Below are 20,691 nucleotides of genomic sequence, written 5' to 3'. Positions count from 1 at the left end.
CCTAGATTGAGGTTTTTATCACTGATCAGCATGTTAAAAGATGAGACCAAGAATAGGAAAACATGGGGCAAGCGCTGGCCACATCTTTTTACAGGCTGATCATCATGAACACTTTTGAACTTGCCCAATTTGTAATCCTTTCGTTGAGGTTTTGTTGCGACAACATGTACATTGACTTTTATGGCGCAAGCTGAAAACAAAGTACAATAAACCTCTATATAATGAAGCCAGTAAAATCAGCAGTTTGCTTCGTTATATCGAAATTTCGTTGTATTGAAAGTTGACCATCTATGCAAATAAGTACAGTCGCCGATTGTTCTTTTTATACACGGAAAGGGGTCGTGGAATTATCCGAATTATCGGACATTTGAAAAACGCAAATTTGAACGAGAAAACAATTCATTCTGTTGAATCTGGGAGTCGCCTATGAATGATGCGGTTTCATGCCACACTGCCGATATCTTCACATCGGCGGTACGAATTAAGCAAAAGGTGCCACACTTTCGCGTGCACTCCACCCCCATGGCTGATAGCGTCGCCCGCACTGGGACCACGCTATCAAGAAAAGCGCCGGCAGTGGGGAGCGAATGCTTCATCTGCCTCTTGCACCAATGGGTCACCGCAACTCGAGATTAAGCAACCTCTAATACTAAATGCATGGGAAGACAGCTTACATGATGCCATGCCCTCCTGGCATGCTCTTTGCACACGCGGCAGATTACCTCTAAACCAGGGTGCGTGGCAGCGTATGCCCTCAGCCACGCTTACAGCCATGCACAGCCACAGCCGAGACGCGCACCAACTTACCCTCCACTCTGCCCTCTCATGCGCGCTTGATCGTGTTACCGTGAGCTCACTCCCCTCCCCTTTTCCTTTGCTCATGTGGGAAGGCACCACTCTTGAAGCCACCACCTTTCTTGTCTCACCCTCGCACACTTTCACTTGCACCTAAAGCAAACAGTGCCCACTTGGACTTTATATGGAGAATGATGCAGCTCCACTTCGGCAGACCCGCTTGTCGCACGTGTGGTTTGAGAGGTGCATTTGCAAACAGCCGCTTGTAATTTGATAATTTGACCATCTGTGTCCGCAGAAATTTCTGTTTATTGTATCGGCATTTCTTTGTGGCGGCAGTGAAATTTCGTTGTATTGAAATGACATACAAACGCACTTCGTTATAAACAGGTTTAGATACATAGTGTTCTATGGACAAGAAGTTACAAAAAGGCTAATAATTCGTTATATTGAAGTTTGTTATATCGAGGGTTAACTGTACTTGATCCGCATCAGGCATGGTGTGCATGTTGGTGTAATCGATTTGTTTTTGCCTGTTATGGTCCAATGGTGGACAAGAAAAACCAGCAGTCATTGATTTTTGTGGGGGTCAAACCTCTCGTGTACTGAGTTGTCCTCCATTTCAATTAGTTGAGTATTGCTGGCAACGAAAGGAAGTGCCAGTAGTACTCGGCCAGGTAAGTGCACCTAGAATGTGCCTTTCTCAGATTTTTCTGCTGACTAATGCAGGTCACACATGTTGCCTTTTTTTGAGCAAGCATTCTCTGATACATTGTATGCAGTGTACATACCTGACCTCATATTAATTTACTCCTTTCTTGTAATCTTAGATGTTATTTTGCAGGCCTTGAAATTCTTTTCTTCTTTTTAAGCTGGTATTGCAGCAGCAGAAATGGGGCACCTCTAAAACAATAGCGCGCTATAGCATTAGTATCTTTATAATGCATGGGCTGCTAATCATCAGCATGTACACCACCAAAAATAGGGTCGCATGGGAAAGAAAGACAGGTATGTGTCATATAGTTTGTTGTAATGTTAAGTCTCGTACTTTTCGGTGGCAAAATGTGAAGGTTTTCTTTCGTCTTTTTTTTTTGGAAGTATCACAGATCTGAAGCTGTTTACCACCAAATGAGCAGAGTGAGATGTTTATGGGAGGAGCGACTAAAACATGGTATTTTGTGTACTAGAAGCACAAAGTTACACAAATAATACATAGCCTGATGCAACCATGCGTTGACAAGTCGTAGCTGTAATGCAACTGAACCTCATTATAGTGTCATAAAAATACCTTTGTTATAAGCTTATATGTTCTTTACATGATGATATCGGTAAGAAGCATTTCTGATTTACTTCATTATATTCACTAAATTCACAGGTTCTTTATTGCATGGACGGTTACACATTGGGTATTGTATAAAGGTGGGATCACATAGGGGTCCACTAATTTGTTATATGTCAAAGTTCTGTGCATTTGAAGCATTATTCCATAGAATGCATTGCAGATTAAGAGCGACTGCACTGCGAAATGTTGAGTGATACTTCTATTGCTGGACTACTTTTGTAGCTTCTGCAGCATTGCCTGCTAAGTATGGGATGGAGCATGTGAAGCAGGAGAAATGTTAGAGGAAAGCAACATCATTTATCAGTGCACACTTTTCTGCTCTGTAGAGAAAAGCCATGACAAAGTGTCTTGTATAAATTGACATTTATATCTTTGAGGAATGTGGTGTTAGCGTGGTGTGGTGTTTGTACACCATGTGGTTTGAGACTTCTGGTCATAATTGCATTTGTACCTTTGCACCAAGCTGGTCATCAAGCACGGAAGGCATCACTGAGGAGTCTGTGAGGCGCTACCTACTTCGGAAGCCCATGACCACAACAGAGCTCCTCCAGAAGTTCAAGTCAAAAAAGACTGGCATGAGCAGTGAAAAGCTTGTGAACACCATTGCTCAGATTCTGAAAAGACTGAACCCTGAAAAGCAGACCATCAAAGGAAAACTGTACTTGTCTATAAAACCGTGAGCTGCAAAGGGGCGAATACTGTTGGGCACCTCTGCTGGAGCCCAGCAGTTGCAAGCACAGTGTTGTCATTGTTCATGAGCTGTTGTGTAAATAAACAGTTTTTATACATCTCAGCCCTGTTTCATTGCAAACTGAAACAAATCTTGAGGTCACATTGTGAAGCTGTTGTCTCAGGGATTAAGAACCACAGCGAGTTTTGTGAGTTGGTGCAGGTTTTTGTTTTCTTTGAGGTTTTAAGTTTTTACTCAATGGAACCTGCTGAAAGCTTATTCCCAAATTGCACATGGAATGTGCGCATGGCATTCATGGTCGTAGGTGCATTGCTGGCCTGTTGATTACTCGCGTGTGCATAATTATGGTTGCTGCGAGCGCATGTCCAATGGAAAGTCTTTGTTACACAGGAGATAGCTGATGAAAACGCTTCTAGGGAGTGCAGAGGGCAGTTCATTGCGTTCGTTGCAATGCAACAAGCCAGCTATTAGGAACTCCTAAATTCCTTTGTTGTACAACAAATTCGTTGTAGTAATCTTTGTTGTAGACAGCAGATTTGCTGGTACAATGAAGCCACTGCCCTCCGCATATGCCAATGAGCTGCACTCGCTATTATGACAGCACTAGCGAAGCACTTGACGAGCGCAGATATGTCAGCGAGAGAACACCCTTGCTGCACTGCTCCAGGAATCACTCGATTAGTACACTGCTTATCACAGCAGCAGGTGGTAAGATGGCTAACAAATACACCACAGTTGACAACGTGATGATGCAATAACCAAGACCAATGAGCCTTTTAAAGTCATTTAGGGTGAATGCCAACAAAAGCAGCAGCAACAATAAGCCTGTAAACGAACCAAGAATTTTGACGGCAAGGGTGGCAATTGCTCAGACGAAGTGAGCACAAAGAATTTACATCATGGTTCACTAAGTGTCTCTCGTATAGTTTTTCTCTTGTTGAATGGTCTTAGTCTGCTCTATGGAGTGTGATGTGTGATCTTTACAACAAAGCGACCTGTATAATAAAGGATTTTGGGGGTCCCAAGCAGTTATTTATAAAGGCATTTGACTATTTATTCCTGAAGTTTGTGATGAAATAGTGTCATCCCAGCTGTTGTGGTGCTTCAATACATAAAACGGTGTTTTGTTAAAAACTTCAGTGGAACAACACTGCATTTTTACTGCAAGTTTGACGGAGCAGATCTCAAAACTATGTCATCCTCAGGATTTGTTCCTAGTAGCTATGCCTTGTCATATTTCATCGGCCACAAATTATAAAATGTAATAAAGTAGTAATAATATAAATGACATAAAGCAATTAGTTTTAAAATGAGCAAAGTGTTGTTAGTCAATCATACATTTCGATTTATCGTGCAAGTAATGTCTGCTTCCTTGAGCAATACATTTAAAGGATTAGAATTGTTCTATTTGCTGCCAGCAATTTTTGCACCTGGTTTGTCTGTCACATGTTTTTAATAAATCTTAAGTTGAAAGATGATTGTATGATTCCCAGTTTTTTCTTGTCTGCATCGTTTCTGCACTGTACAACATTAATTTATCCCAACTTGCCAAATTCTGTATTTTTGAACAGACGTTCAGTTGTGACAGGTTCACATTCTCGAGGCTCTTGAAGCTTAGCTGGCCTGATAAGCTGTGGAGTTGCTATGAAACAGGCCTCCTATCGCGTGATGTTTTCGTTCAGACAAGATCGTGCAGCTGATTTCAGCTTGATATTTCGCAGTAGCTATGCTGGCAGTTTGATCTCTACTGATTTAACAGGCCTTTGCAGATGACCTTGTTCTTACAGGGGTACTTTGCGAGTAGCAAAGACAGCAGGTGGAGGTGCCGGCGCTTGTTCATGGTGCATGGTTAGGTCAAGTTGCATTCAGTTGTGCAAGCGATTCAAGACATGCAAAAGTAACTTTAGGACAATAATCTTGGAACTTGTTTGGGAGAGCAAGCTCATTATTTCAGCAGTTCTTTTTCGTTTAACCGCCACACAAGTGGTATTGGACTCCACTTTTTATAGATGATAGCAGTGATTACGTCGCACTGTAAGAGAACTCAATTTCGAGTCACTTAAAGGGAGATGTGCTTCAAGAAAGCCATTTTTGTTTATAATAAAGTTAGGTGGACGAAATTTATACAGGATATAGAATTTAATCTCCCCTTATTGATTTTTAGTTTCTCATCTTATCCGAGTATTTTTCTGTTCACCCAGAAAGTGGGGAAACTGCATGGTTTCTTGTGCAAGTTTGGAGCTTCATACTATATAGGCCTAGGAAAGTGTTACAAAATAGCTTATTAAGCTCGAAAAGTCTTATTTTCGCTCGATTATTTGAAGAAAAAAATGTTAATCTTGACGACAGAGCTGAACAAGAGACAAAGGCTTTAGCTTTCATTACGGGGTTCGCATCATCTTTATTCATAACATCAACAAAACGTTTGAAAAGTTGCAAAACATGGACAATTTGAACACTTTTGTGCATTATGTACATCAGTGAGCGAACAAATCATGGCGATGAGGCTTGTCTTTTAAATGTGCAAGTTGAAAGCGACTTTTCATGGGCTTTATACAGATGCAGACAGTCAGCAGCAAACATCACTGATGCGTAAAAGTTCTTTCTCGTAAGGTGCGTTATGACAGTAGTTAAATACAACAACACAAAATGAAACAGGTCCCGCATATAAACACTATACTATTTACATTCCTATATACATGCTACGTGTCTCACACGGAGTATTTTCACTGCGGAGTTAGCACTGAAGATCTTTGTGAACTTAACTATAGGGCGACACCACTGCAAGTCTCCATGAACAAATTTTTCGTGGGCTTCACCTATCTCCGTGGTGCTGGATATCTAGCAGTTGTGAATTACCAGTGGTCTACATTACAGATCTAGAAGCTTTATTGCTCCGTTAGCTAACTGGGGAGCTTTGCCCCACTCGTTCTTGTATAGATCCTGCATGATCTCTGTAAGACAAGTTGAGTGGTGCAGTGCTGAAAATTGCCTACCACAGGCTTAACTTTGCAAATTGTCAGGTGCAACTGCATTCTTGTCGATGTCAATGACAGAGCACAGGCCGTGCGCTTTTCCTTGTTTCTACGATATTTACGAGAGAAGTCCTAGGAACAACTTTTTCTTATGGGAGTAATTGCGCTTCTTATATTTGACTTCGTTTCCCAGATTTCTTGCCTTACTTGTAATTTTTTATCGGTGCGTTCAACGACACAGCGCAGGCCACGTGATTTTGCAAGTTACCACCTTAATTGCAAAAGGAGTTTTATGAACACCTTTTCTACGGGAGTTACTGAACTTCCCACATTTGACTCCATTTTCCACAGTTCTTGTACTCCTATATCAGTACGTTCCACCCTGCTTGCCTCGGAGTGACTGTAGTCGCTGAAGCAGTACGGATATCTTACTCTACGAATATTCTGACGGAGACGAGAGCTCAAAAAATCACGATCTGCATCCAAGAGCAGCCAGGCAGACACAACTGGCAGCCACAAGGAATTTGACTGCACACTACAGAAAAGGTTCCGTATTAGTTCTCAGGATTCTTTCCCATGCTTTACGAATTGTACAGAAATGATACAAATTCCGTACACATTCTGCTTTTTCCGCGTGAGCAATACAGAAAACGTGCGGGATTGTGAGAACGCACGAGGATTTTCTCAGTGCATAGCTAGAAACGTTTTCTGGGAGTTTTATCGAAAGTCGGCAACTACTTCAATCGCTGCACCCGGGTGGAACGCGTCTGCGACGACGGCCGTTCCGCGCAGCATTGAGTTTATCGAGGCGACCTGGTGCGTTCAGTGCCGGCGGCGCTCCCTGGTGGCGGTCTCGTTTACACTGGAGTCTGGCGAGTAGCGCAAGAAGTGCTCGCAATACTCCTGCAGCCGATTGAGGTTGGCGCAGCACGGCTCGTACGACTCCCTGGCGCCGGTCACGTAGATGCACTCGTCGCAGATGGCCTTGGCACGCGAGTCCTTGGTGCAGTTGCTTGCGGCGGCCACCGAGTTGCCCGTGTCCACCGTCGATGCAGCCAACTGCTGGGCTGGCATGGCTCGGCAACCCGCGCGAGTGCTGGCTAGCGCCAGAAACAGAGCGGTGGAGAGTAGCGTCGCGGCGACTGTCTTCCGAGTCATCGTGGTGTGTGCGTCCTGCGCGGGAGAAAGCGAACGATGTTGCTTAGTGAGACACTCGCCTATGAGGCAATCTGCATGCTTGTAAGCGAAGCGGACAGGGTGCGGCTCACATGGAGTCGAAAAGTGTAGTTAAAATGCTAGCACGGGTTCAAGATCCGGCCGTTGGATTCGGCCGCAGCCCACTGCCAATGAGACACCTACAGACTACATGGAGCGAGGACCTCCACTATAGTGATCTACGCTTAAGCCTGTTCCGTTACCCCAACCAAGGTTCGAACCATACAGTTCTGTGTAAGTGAACAAGTAACTTGGCGCAATAAGAACCACATACACAAGAAAGGTGGAAAAGGACAAGCGCCACTCAACTGTTCAATGGAAGGAAACAATTGTGCATATATATTTTCTTTTCACGCACGCGCAGACTGAGCAATAAGACTGGGCACATGTACATCAAAGGCGGTTGCGCAAGAAGTCAACTTCAGCATCAAGTAATGAGATAGAAGGCTCACTTCTACACCGATCTCTGTTATTTTTCATAAAGAAGGCCTCCAGTGCAACTCTATAGAAGAGGCGTTGCTCCTGCCCAGAATGGTAGTCTCAGAAAATCAGGTGTCACGCCCACATGCAGTAACATGAGCCACCATATGTACGCCCTTATCCCCCTTTTGTTTATTTTTCGCGCATGTTCCCTCAAATCATCTGGCCCAACAATAAACTCTTCTAGCATACAGTTCTCACTCAGGCAAACGAAGAGAGAGATGATCTTTGATTAATACTGAAGAGGTATTGCCTTGGTATAATTGTTCGTGTACGCCCAGCATATGTTCCTCAAAATGATATGTAAATGGAGCAAGAAATGACGTTTGCGCCATCTCATGTGCGCAACATAAACACACTTTGCGAGCTTACTAAATTGTCCAGTCGAGGTCAGTTTGGTGGTTAAGAGATCAAGCACGCGAAGCGCTGGCAGCACTATATTCCAAAGTTCATGTGCATAATTCAACTTCAAGAATGATAAATGGCATGAGTTGACCGTGAATCTAATTCATGGTCGTCCTGGAGAAGGCAAGGATGCAGGCCATCGCACCTGTATGACCTGCATGTTGTCTTATCAGTCCTGGTTAGATCTGCCGGCAAGAAGAGCAGGCACGTGCACTGACGGACTCGATGAGAAAGATAAACTTTAATTTTCTGAAACAGTAATCCGAGTCAGGACCCAGGTAATGCTAGGTGGGAGGAGCAAGGATAGTATTATCGGCCGTATAAACTTGGAAACATTCCCTTTCTAACTGAATTAACAAGCGTAGTGTCAGCGCGCACAAGCAAACATGGACACATCACACTCGATGACCGCGGACAACCGCTGTCAAAAGGCTGGCGTGAGCGAGCGCGGCAGCAGTAGCGAGCGAAGTCACCTTCGTGCCGTCTGTCGCTGCAACGCAGACTGAGCGGCGAGAAGGCGGCACGCACAAAGGTATGAGCCGTCTGCAGATCGCTTTCAAGGTACGGCGCGCGCGACCGCGCACAGTACGCACTTGCTGGCGGAGTAGATCGCGCCCACGCGTCACCCGCGCGTTGCCTCTCGCGATCTCCAGAGGCAGTCGTGCCACACTTGGCTCCGTTTGCAACGTGCCGCACGAGGCAGATTGTCCGCGCCAGCCAATATATCGCGAAGTGAAAACACGTGCCTCTCGCGATCTCCAGAGGCAGTCGTGCCACACTTGGCTCCGTTTGCAACGTGCCGCACGAGGCAGATTGTCCGCGCCAGCCAATATATCGCGAAGTGAAAACACGTATAGAGCTGCACTTAAATTTCGTATCGTGATCGAGTTTCAAGGCCATTCAGGCATTACTGAACTTTTTAAAAACAACGGGCTTGGATTGCAGACTTTGAGCATGCCAAATTGCTTGCGATATGTTCTACTCCTTCCTTCTATCGTCATCGTCACCCATCATGCACCTCTTCCCTCTTTCTTTCCCTCTTCCCCTTCCCCCAATGCCGAGTAGCTGGCTAGAGGGATATACCTCAGGCCGACCTCTCAGCATTTCATATCATTAAACTTCTCTCTCTCTCTCGTATCGTGATCGTCGGTGAATTTTTTTTTAAATTTAGCGGCAGCTTCTACGCGGAGAGACAGCTGTCGACGCGCCAAATCCCTGGGAGTTATAGAAAAAGAAGCTTCGCTTTAAAAGCTGTTTTATTTCCTCTGAATTTTTTACCTAGTTTTCTGTCTCTCTGAATCAGAAAAACCAAATGAGTCAGAAACTTGCAGTAACCGTTGGTCCCATAGCCAACGAGGGGCGATCAGCTTTCGCGAGCCTCAAGAAAACAAACGCATGCGTGGCAGCATCGTTTGTGTAGTATTTTATTTGTCCGGATGGCACAGAACCTGTTGTCTCGCAAGCCGAGTTGCGCATAATGAACAGTAGTCGTCGCCGCCGCTTTGTTAAATATTAATTCTCAAGACAATATACTGATCACTGGTACGGTAAAAAGTTGGGATATTTGCTCCTGGTAGAGAGAAACAAAAAAAAAATATTTAAAGACCGGTAGAGGAGGTCGGCCAGAGGCAGATTCCTTTAACCTGCTACGCTACCCTGGGAGAAAGGGAAGAGGGAACAAGATGAGCGACGATGGTGACAGAGGGAAGAGACAAAGCTTATAACGGGAAGGCGTAGTCATTGGTCAAGAGCAGAGTGTATGAGATACCAAATAGGGGCTACGGTATCTTGCTGACAAGGCCGCGGGTACTATTCCTTGCTTCGGAGATCTTAATCTGATGGGGAAGAATGATAGAATATTCTCGTACTTGGAACGAAGGTACTCCAGTGTTTATTCACTCTATCGTACCTGTATAGGTCAGCTTACAGTTTTTCCACGTAATATCTATCGATCGATCAATCAATTAAATCCGCTAAATTTTTATGGTCTCCCGCTGCGGTCACGTGGTTGAAACCATAGCGTCCAATGTCGATCACGTCGACGAGGGAGCTGATAACTTTTTGTGTACTTCTTTTACTATAAGTCTTTAAACCGCCATGCACAATGTCCATGTACCATGCACGCGGCAATTGCGCTGCAAAAAAAGTCAAAATACGTCAATGGCAAAAAGGTAATGCAAGGCGCGCCATTCTTTGGAGGCTCAGAGCACCTGCTGGACAGAAGCAATTGTAGCATTCCACCTTTTGTTTCTCTCTCGGGCAAGAACGTTTAGGAAGAAAAGTATTTTAATCCCGGAAGGCAACACAACAGGCTAGGGGTACAGAATGCAATAACTTTCAAGGCTTGCAGGGAAAATTTGTTGGCTCGTAGTTTCTATAGTATTGTTTCTATATTCGTATATAGTACATTTTCTGCGTTGATAGTACACTCGCAGCTGTTTGCTGCCGCTCATCGTTATACTAATTACGAGGCAACTAGTCAGGCGTAGTTTAGAGTACGCATAGTATGGCCGAAACCGTCGCACTCCTGTATTGCGTTTATTTTTTCTACTAGCCCCGCATGGGTGAAACTCGAGACCATGGACTCGCGTCCCCTGCGAGTGAGTAGCACCTGCGACCGTCGCAGGGACAACGCAGTTTCCGATGTATTAAAACTCTGGTCTACCTGGAGCGTCGTTTTAAAGTTGGATGCACCGGCTGAGCAAATGCCATGACTGCCCTCTAAGGATAGTGCTAGCGAAGCCAAGAATGTCTGGTTGTATTTCGGGACGCCAACATGCAGTCTAGGGTATAGTGCCAGTCGATGCTCGGCGCCACTAACACGATTCCTTCAAGTGGATATCGCACAGGGCAATTGATTTACGTTTGTAACATCCAAGGCCAACACACGAGTCGTGAGGACACGCTGAGATTAAGATAGATCTTTGCACTTAGTCGTTCCAGTGTTGTCCGGCTTGCACAAAAATTGCGCTTGCGAATTTTTTTGTAAACTTCGCGCGCACAGCTCTTCGTGACTCTAAAGCACGGGAATTTGCATTGCGTAGAGATACGCTGGCTATGGTAGACTACTTTCTATACAGTCTGACGGGAACCTACGCACTGCGTCACGTAGCAATTACTTTCTTTTAACAGCGCCAGCTCGGCTCATCCACGCTTTGTCATGGCCGCTCGGACCCTGGTGGGCGCAGGGGCAATTATTGTTCAAAGAATCCACGCACATGCAAGCGAACTGATGTAGCTGACCGAAACTTGTGCATGCGCTGTTGAGTTCATTTAAGTGTTCGTGCTAAAATTCCCAAATACAGCAACCAAATATAACAAGCTCGCAGAGAACCTTGAAAGCGCGGATGGACACACTCGGGTGAACATAACCTTCGGCGAAGTCCTTCTGCGAGTGTCACCGCATATTGGGCTGCAGTAAACAGATTCGCAAATAACCCATACAGGCAAAAGGAGTAGCCGTGTCGATCGGAAACCTTTTACAGTTATTATCAAAGTGGCTACGGACCTCGGTAGTTCTGGAGGGCACCGCGGCAGCCGGTAAATCAGTAAATCGATGTTTCTAATAACGGCCTTCGTGTAAACCTCCGCGGATGGGAATGATCTGATAGACCTCAGCATCAGCTATAAATTGCGCACTAATGATTCTGCTCCCTGTCTTGCTTCCTCCAGTCGACATAGCCAGCTTCCTGGGGGACATCTGCATGATCTTCACCTATCGCCGCCGCCTTCGACCCTTACCTTTTTCCATGAGGGATGGGCAAGGAAGCTATGTTGGCTTGAGGAAGCAAGAGAAGGGGAGTATACTTGACATAAAAATTGTTACAGCGCAAACACATGCAGCCACAAGTATCAAGGACGGGACACAAGCGCTGTGGTTGCATGTGTTTGCGCTGTAACAATTTTTATGTCAAGTATGCACCAACTCGCCCAGAAATAAGTTTTAAAGAAGGGGAGTATACTTGCACGAAATCATGTGGGCCTTTTGGGCATTCGCTCCCAACTGACGCTGTTCTGATACATGACTCCTGTGAGTTTACAGTATAATGCAAAAGTGAGATGGTTTCTCAGTGGTCATCATGAAGCAAATAAAGAGTCTCCAATGTCCTTTGCATCGCGAAACGCCAGTTTTAGCGAATTTATTGTTAAAACAGCAAAATACAGACATATGACCTAATTTGTGTTTACCGTCCTCTGAAGTTTGCTCAAGCTTGTGACGACAATAAAAGTGTGCAAGCTCCAGTCGGACGCTGTTTGCACTTAGGTAGACTGGAGTCTATAAGTAAACCATTTAGAGGCGCCGTGCTACCTGTGGCAGTACATAATCACCGGCTGGTTTGGAAAGTAAAAACGTCAATTCGTACTTCGCTTACCGGTCAACGAAAGCGTTCCCTTGCACCGGGCGAATTTGGGGATCCGTTAGGTTCCGACAGTTCTTCACCAACTCCGGCTATGCTTTAAACTGCAGACGGCCGTGGCGTCTCCGTTGTCTCTGGCTTCGTCAACGAACACTCCAAGAGCAAACTTGCACGGTGCGCGCCCGTTCACCGTCAATCACGCCGGAGAGAGTTCGTCCTACGCGGGTTAGGTGTAGTTCCTCCGACCGGCTCTCCGCGATTTTCCTCTTCGAGGAGTTGGCAGAATGGTTTTCGCCGTGGACTCGGGGACGAGCGCTGGCGATCACGCTGAGCGGTTGTCCCGGGAGGGTTCGAGGCACGTACGACTGTGTGCCCCGTTCTCGCAGCAAGGCGTGACGGTTCGCTAATCGTTCGCTCGCCGGACCACCATTTGCACCTACGCAAGCTCGCGGTGAACGATTTGCCTCTTCCGCGCGCGCGCGCGCGCGCAATCTAAATACTTGCGTCGTCCGTACACCCGCCGCCGTGATCCGCTCCACTTGGCCGAGAGACCGCGGCGGCAGCTTGCGCAGCGCACTTTCGTCGATATGCGACTCGGATAGGAGCCTCTCAATGTTTTTGTACTGTGTTGCGGAGTCTCGCGCGTTGGAAGCGTTCCGGTCGTGTTGGGTGAGGGAGGGGGAAGTGGGAGCGATCGGGTAAGCGCACACGTGCGGAGGAGGCAGAGCATTGCATCGCAGAGATAACCAAGATAACGGAAGGGTGTGCACTTCTTTCCTCGTCTTTCCTTCTCTCGGCCCTTATGAATTCCTGCCTCTCCCGCGCCCACTATCGACGTCCACCTCGAGGTTGTAACACATGGGGGGGGGGGGGGGGCGGACTTGATCTCCGCGTGATAAGCAACGCTGCCACGAGTCGCGCGAAGCGCGCCCCGTTAGGCTTAGCGTGGGAGGAGCTGGGGTGGCTCGCGTCACAGCGCCTGCCCTATCGGAACTCGCCGTGCGCGACGAGAAAATAAAACGGCAAAACGCCAAGAAGAATCCGCCCGCCTCTCGTTTGGCATTCTCCGCCCAGAATTGCCATATTGCGGCGGTGTCATCGCGTAACGTTGCAGAGCGATGGCATAAATTAATGCGACACTGTATGATACACACGCACAAGGCTGCACTGAACAAACGTGCTTACGTGGTCATGACAATTAGGTCTTGTCGGTACGCCGTTTCTCTATGAGAACTCGCGTATGTATAGTACAGAGAAAGAAGAAAGAATGGTCGACATAGAACCCTAAACTATAGGAACATAGTTTAGGGTTCTATCGGAACAGCGATTTAAACTCTTCAGTAATGTGCGACATCACCTTCGATGAAATTGCAACTTTTGGTCACTCAAAACAACAGAAGAAGGGGGGGGGGGATTGTGTTAAGACGGCGTGATCACCTCTACTGTGGGACATTTTAAGTGATCATCGAAGACGACGCACGCATGCGTGCCATGTGTCGTCACTGCAGAGTGTAAATATAGATGTCTCTAAGAGTAAAAGCTAGCTGTTGGAAGTTAAGCGTTGTCCTGAATATCTTCCTTTTTCCATTTTCCGATATACGCTAGAGTAATCCTCTTAGAAACGCTTGCATTCCTTTTTTTTTTTCAACTTTACCATGCATTCTTTTGGTTGCAAAGCATGACTATGATCGAATACAATACTGCAGCATAGTCTCGATTCGCTGCGACTCCGTATGTGAGCTAGCGGTCTCTTGCAGTTTTAAGCACGTAATTTATAAGCACATAAGAGCAAACGTCTCTATGGGAGCATGTGTGTGTGTGTGTGTGTGTGCGTGCGTGCGTGCGTGCGTGCGTGCGTGCGTGCGTGCGTGCGTGCGTGTGTGAATACTCCGATGAAGACCTTGCAAGTTTCTTCCGTTTCTTCACTCATATTCAGCCATTGCATCTTTGCTTGCTTACGGGGGTATGAGCCATTCGTGATGATGATATTTTTTGTCGCACTGGACTAGACGCCGCTTTTTCGGGTATGAGCCATTGCGATGAGCCACTTAAGGTTTTCGTCTTTTAAAAAATAAGACTAGTACATGGGGCTTATGGTTTTATAACCAAAGCGCATGAACGCAGTATAACTATGCGCTTGGGTAACCTACACATCGTAACACGTCATAGACGTTCTGGTGTGCCAGTCTAAAGGAAAGCAAATGTTCAAATACACGCCTCTGGTTACGTAGTTGTTGCTAAATATTTTGAGAAGAAATTTGCGCGAGATATATACAGCCAAAAATATGTTTATGCGTTAAAGATACATGGAAATATCGCAAGACCAGTTACAAGAATACGGGCAACAGAAGTAATTTAGCGCGCATATATATACATCAATCACCAAGAAGGTGGTATTTCTAAAAAAAAGTTTTTTAATACATTTTAATGTTGCACTAGCTGTAAATGCTCCCGTTTGGCGCAGTTATTCGCCCCTGTGGTCTCAAAAAGCAGCTGTAGCAGTGATGTCTCTGTGTCGCGAAAAAATAAATAAAATAAAAGTAATAATGAGATTTGTAGCGAGCTGCCTTATAGGAGCAGCTATAGGGTACTGCCTTCATCGCGATATCGTTCGTTCACCGAACGGCAGCCGAGGTGACAGTTACAGTCTTGAAGCCATACACAGGCGGCCTTTCCTTTAATCTTTCTAGGCCGTGGATATACATAGTCGACCACTTCTCGCGCAACGCCGGAGTCATTCCGAAGGCATCGTTCTATGCATTTGCAAGCCTTTGAGAGATGCGCAGTGGCTCTCAGCGTGCCTCACTGCGCATGTCGCTGAGGAGGAGGAAATAAAGAGAGAAGGCAGATATGTTAACCAGAAACGCGTCTGGTTGGCTCCTACTCTGGCGGATAGGAAAGAGGGAATGAAAAGATGACGTCATCAAAATGCAAGCAGCCTTACTGTCATTGTCTTGAGCGCTGAACGAGAAGAACCCAAGTGCAAGGACTCACTCGCCAGGAAAAGACTTCGCAATCTATCGCATCTTAATGCGATTAGCATTGTTCTGCCCGCTTGAGGCACATTGAGTGTATCTGTCTGACCTCTTACGCCGAGTCAGTGACCCTAGCTATCTACTGGCTTGGGCCTCAAGGTATTTGCTCACGGATCGTTATGCCGTCGTGTTCGTTCCATCACCGTCGTTCCAGCTTCGTCATCCTACTCTTGTCATGCTGTTGTCATATCACGCCGACGTCATACAATCGTCATCATTTCGAAAACGTCATGGAATTGTCTTGCCATCGTCGTCTTACCGCCTTCGTCGTTCCATCGACGTCATTCCTTCTTCGTCATTCCACCGTAATCATGTCATTCAATCGTGATTATGCCACCGTTGTGAGGCCGCCGTCATCACTGCGTCGTCGTTATAGTCGTTGTCGTAAATTACTTGTCATACCGTTATCGCGATGCCGTCGTAGTCGTTCTATTGCCGCCGTCCCAGCGCCGTCATACTATTCTTGTAATGCCGACGTCGTCGTACACTCGTCGGCATTCCATTGTCGTCATGCCGCCTTCGTCGTTCCAGTCACGCCATTCATTATTATTTTTTTTGCCATTTCTTCTCCGTCATACAGTCATCTTCGTGCCTTCATGGTTATGGCCAACTCTGGTGAGCGAGTGTCATGGGAAAGTGGGCCGATCCTGCAGATAGTATATATCGTCTACAGCCGAAGCAACGGAAATATCAGAATGACCACTACCGATTCTAAATAAAGGTATCTTCTACAATACTGTGTGTCGCTACACTGCTTGAATGCTAGTCGCATTAACGCCGACAGTCACCGTGAGGCGGGTTCTGCCACAATTTTTGAGCTATGCCTAGCTATAGCTAAAATACGGTCTATTGGATTGGAGTTTCACTCACTTGAATTCATCGTTGCGTACAAAAATGCAGGTTTAATTTTATATATATATATATATATATATATATATATATATATATATATATATATATATATATATATATATATATATATATATATATTACGTCACGATCTGAGGGCGTTGTTTCCATGGATTATCTTGGCCAAGATATATAGCATCACTGGAGAGCAATCTTGATAGATTAATACGTAGTCTCCGCGTTGTTGCAGTTACTATATAGCATGGACCCTCCTGAATCCTTTCTGCTCGAACTCTGGCCGATGCTCGATCTTCGCAGGTGACGTACGCTCTGCAGGCATGCTGGTGCTTGCAAGCGTGCACCGTTCCTGCCTGCGTACACTAGACACTAAAGCACAACAACACTCAAGGCACATCTCTAGCGGCGTAGTTCTAACAAATGCAGGCTGTAAGGAGCGAACATCTAAGAGCTTCGAAGCAAGAACCCCAAACTAAGATCTCCTAAATCATCATCTTTCTTTACCACAGTCATTGAACGTGAGCATGGGTCATGCTTCACCCATGGTTGAGCGTGTGCGTGGGTCGTATACGGCCCATGAATGCTACGCTCAATTTTAAGCCTCCCGGCGCTCTAGTCTTGCTGCGCCATCTAGAGCGCAGACGAAGAAGTAAACTTTCGTTTTATAGTTTATTATTATTATTATTATTATTATTATTATTATTATTATTATTATTATTATTATTATTATTATTATTATTATTATTATTCATAGGCACGGTCCTACAAGCCAACTGAGGCTTAGACCGGCCTGTTTGTGTTGTTTTGCATTTTTGTGGCAATAATAATAATAATAATAATAATAATAATAATAATACTGATGATAAATCATCATCATTATTATTATTATTATTCCGTGATCCAGTGATTGCGAAGATGGCAGACACTCCAGTATCTGAGCTCTTGCACGAACGGCATTGGTCTCGCGATTATGATTCGTCCACGGGTGAACATTTGGATTCTACTATTAGCAGTGAGTCCGGAGACGATGTCAGATCATTAGATTATGATTCGGACTACGGAGACTCGCAAAACTAGCCCGTGCTACCATGAACTGCTTGGCGGCAAGTATCGTTTTCTACCTGTCGACAGCTGACATTTCTTGTGTCACCGGAGATGCATTAAACGTTATGACCTAGCGTCTGTTCTTGAAATTTACAACTTCAAAAAGTACATTTCTTTATCTCTGTATCGTTCTGTAGCACGTTATGGTAACCATGACGCTATATTCGAGTAAAGGATCGCCACTAAAACCTTCAGAAAATATCAATTTTTCCGATGGTAAGGAAATAGTTAAGGCATGTTCGAGCTAAGTGTCACGGAAGTTGTGCATGTTTAAGCCTGCCGTGCAGGACCTCAACTAACGGCGTAAGAGCGGAAGAACGGCCTTGCCCCATCGAAGCCCATGTGTCATGTTAGCCTTTCCGCGTCTGCCTATACTATACGAGTACTTGTCCGACATAATCTCCATTTCTTGTTGTCGCTTCTGAATGACAACCGCGAGTTCAATCTCCAGCTCGGTTACGCCACGAGAGACTGACGTTCAGGTTGATTCATGACGAGAGCCATAAAGCGCGTTTATGGGTCCTAGCCGCCAAGGCCTTGTGTGCAGTTTCAACTATATACTCACAATTACGAAGAAACCGCCTGTTCCGTCTCCCTGCCCAAGGCAGCTGACTTTACACATATACCTACAATGTAAACGCAGTACAGTTCAAACTTGTGCTGAAATCTCAGTCGCATCATCTTCCGCAACTAGGGTTGCCAACCAAATTTAGCGGAACAGTTCAGACTTCTTTATTAAAATTCGAGTCCCGATTTGACCCAGTCGAGACGGCCATATGTCCCGACTTTCATTCTTTTTTTTTCTTTTTTGCTGAATAACAATCAATAAACCAGATTTCCTTTTTATAATGCCTGACCGCCAGCTCGGTTCGCTGGAAGCTGGGCTGCGATTCTTCAAGGTCGCACAAGTCTGCTCCGATTTTTATCCGGCCACAGAAAAGAGATAATAAAAGGGTGTCAGCATGACGCCATGCGTCGCTTCCAAATTTAAACGTGCGCGTGGCTCTACGAAAGCAAGCGTGCTAGAGAAATGGACAGGAGTAGAACAACGATTCTTATCCAATTCTTTACCGCTACGGCACTAAGATAGGCCGGTCGTGAGCGGTGGGTGGTGAGAAATAAATGGAATCGAGTGAAAGGCACGGTTACATTAATTTTGATGCAGTAGTTACTATGCGGACACGAGATACGCGTTGGCTCGATCTCATCGGTGTGCTTCTTCTTGGTTTGCTTTAACTCGCCGATACGTACGTTGCTGTAAGTGACAAGGCCGCTTCACTTTGAACTTGTGATGAGCATAAACGCCTAATAATGCCGTCTCTCTCTCTCTCTTTCTCTCTCTAGCCGTCAAAATGCTTACTTCAACGCTCCAACGTTCGAGCCGACGCTTTGCTGTAGGTTGCTAAATGTGATTTCCGGCCCTTGTCATCTCCTTTGATAAAGAACTCAACGCGCGTTGTAGAACCTTTGTATCTTTCAATTTCATTGTGACTCTTAGCCACGTGTTCTCCACTACGCATCTGCTCGACGTTTCTGCCCAGAAAAGCTGCTGTTGTAGATGTGTTCCCTCGCAGGAGACCACACATTCGATGAATGAGGGTTATTACGCCACCGCTAAGAGTATTTTCTTTGAACAGGCCGCACCTAGCTTCTTGTAGCTTGGGGTACGTACGCCTGATAATGGTAGTCTTTTACCTGCTGCCTACCGTTTCCTTGGGCCGTAGCCAATAAGCCTACCTCAAGAAGGTGCGATAAAAGTGCTAGAAGATCTCCTATAGTTGAGGCTCGACTCGAAGCAGCGGACGTAGCCAAATGTTATCTTATTCATTCGTCTTTTTTTGTTATTGTTATTAGGAGCCGTACAGAAGGAGCGATTAAAATGACAATGTCCATGCTAAAGCTACGGTTGCCAACAGACATGACGTTCTCTGATTGATCTGATGGTGGGGTGACCGAAAGATAAAACTCTGCTCGCGAGATCGTACGCTCGCCGCGTTGAGAAAGCTTAATTACGGAGAAATCAGTAAATGTCACAGGCCTATGCGGCAAAAAAAAAAAAAAAAAAAACATCCGTTCTTCAAACCAGGAAAGGTGCAGTCGACGCTGAGAAGTTTGGAGAAAGTTTGGCCAAGTGACGCGGCGCAAAATGTTGGCAAGACGAACTTTCCCTTAACCATTTACTTTTGTTATGTCGTAATCCACGTAGACGCCAACTTTTCTTTTCGGTAATTTTTGCCTCTAGCTAGCGGACTTCCGCTTAGTCCAGGGCCCCACTGGCTTCTGCTGCCTGCCTCGCCTGGGGCTAATTAAGCACTTTTGTCCTGCCAAATCGGAACGGGCGAGCTGGGCCTCCCAGTAATCCAGTGTGTTATTGCTATTTGGCCTATGAGGGCGCTTAGTTCACTCCCAGGTTACATGCATTAGGCTGGGTATGCCACCGCACCAAGGGCAGTTGCTCCTATAGTGAGTGGCATACATGGCGTTTGCCATTTCTAGATGAGGGAATACCCCCGCCTGCATTTGGCGCCAGTCGGCGTTCTCTTCCCTGCTAAGTTGTGGGTGGGGCGGTGGGTATTTTCGGCGGACTCCAGCTAGCGGACTTCCGCAGAAGTAGAATTGGTTACCTCTATAGCTTATTGACCTGCTAAAGCAAAAAGAAGTCAAGTCTTTTTTCAGAAACTAAAGTCATTATAGACCCCCTCGCTTAGCTCTAGGCCGTGAGGTACCACGGCGATTATTCACGCTTGCGACTGAATTTTTGACGTCGCTTAGCAAGGAACTTTCTTATGCACCTCAACGTAGAAGATTCAGAAGAGTGAGGGGAAGCGTGGAGTTTGATATCTAGTAACAACCATACGTTTTTCATGGCTTATTTGTCTATCAGCTTTATACGGTTAACCGTATCAGAGCCAAAGTGTTACCGTAATCGCCATCGCGGAACTATCGGCACAGTTAGCGAGCTAACCGGACTGGCAGAGCATATCCAAAATTTAGTCGGCGAGTTGGTGTAAAAGTTCAAGGTAGAAATCACCATCTTCTCAGTTTTGATTTGATAGTGGGACTACTACTATACGGCCTGCCTGATTGGCTCAAAAACGCAAAGAAAAAAAACGAAACATGGCGGAATTTGACATTGTTCAGAATATCACCTTTAACAGACTTAGACGGGCTAGTTGGTTGCTGGCTTGATGGAACACGGTTATAACGCCGCGTTTATTGACGTTTGAATCGACTCGGCATGAGACCGAGATCGAACTTGACACCTTCAGGACATTTTCTTCAGGTACAAAGTTTGCTTGTTTGCCGCTCGAGTAATCAGTTCGGGTTACCCTCTGCGGTTTCTGCTAGTACAATATAATATAATCCCAACATCTTGTAGGGGCTGCGCAATATTACGAAGACAGAAGGCAGGAACACTCAGGAC

At 45.7% G+C, this 20,691-nt stretch overlaps 2 protein-coding genes across 10 annotated transcripts in view; one reads left to right on the top strand and one right to left on the bottom strand.

Moving 5' to 3' along the window:
• LOC142560519 (general transcription factor IIF subunit 1-like) overlaps positions 1-2,930 on the top strand; it is a 37,483-nt gene extending 34,553 nt beyond the window's left edge. For 5 of the 6 annotated variants that reach the window (XM_075672682.1, XM_075672686.1, XM_075672683.1 and 2 more), the window contains one exon: positions 2,601-2,930. In XM_075672682.1, the coding sequence (XP_075528797.1) occupies positions 2,601-2,817 (217 nt within the window). In that variant the 3' untranslated portion in view covers positions 2,818-2,930. The remainder of the gene's footprint in view (positions 1-2,600) is intronic. The other variant, XM_075672687.1, reaches the window with a different exon arrangement.
• A 957-nt stretch (positions 2,931-3,887) lies between these two features.
• Positions 3,888-20,691, bottom strand: part of LOC142560520 (uncharacterized) — a 62,475-nt gene continuing 45,671 nt past the window's right edge. For 2 of the 4 annotated variants that reach the window (XM_075672690.1, XM_075672691.1), the window contains exon 2: positions 3,888-6,976. In XM_075672690.1, the coding sequence (XP_075528805.1) occupies positions 6,626-6,961 (336 nt within the window). In that variant the 5' untranslated portion in view covers positions 6,962-6,976 and the 3' untranslated portion in view covers positions 3,888-6,625. Of the gene's footprint in view, positions 6,977-12,267; positions 12,898-20,691 lie in introns of those variants that run through there. The other 2 variants (XM_075672689.1, XM_075672688.1) reach the window with 2 other exon arrangements.

Source organism: Dermacentor variabilis, chromosome 10 (genome assembly GCF_050947875.1).
Source record: "Dermacentor variabilis isolate Ectoservices chromosome 10, ASM5094787v1, whole genome shotgun sequence".
Lineage (NCBI taxonomy): Eukaryota > Metazoa > Arthropoda > Arachnida > Ixodida > Ixodidae > Dermacentor > Dermacentor variabilis.
This window is presented reverse-complemented; position numbering and strand designations above follow the sequence as displayed.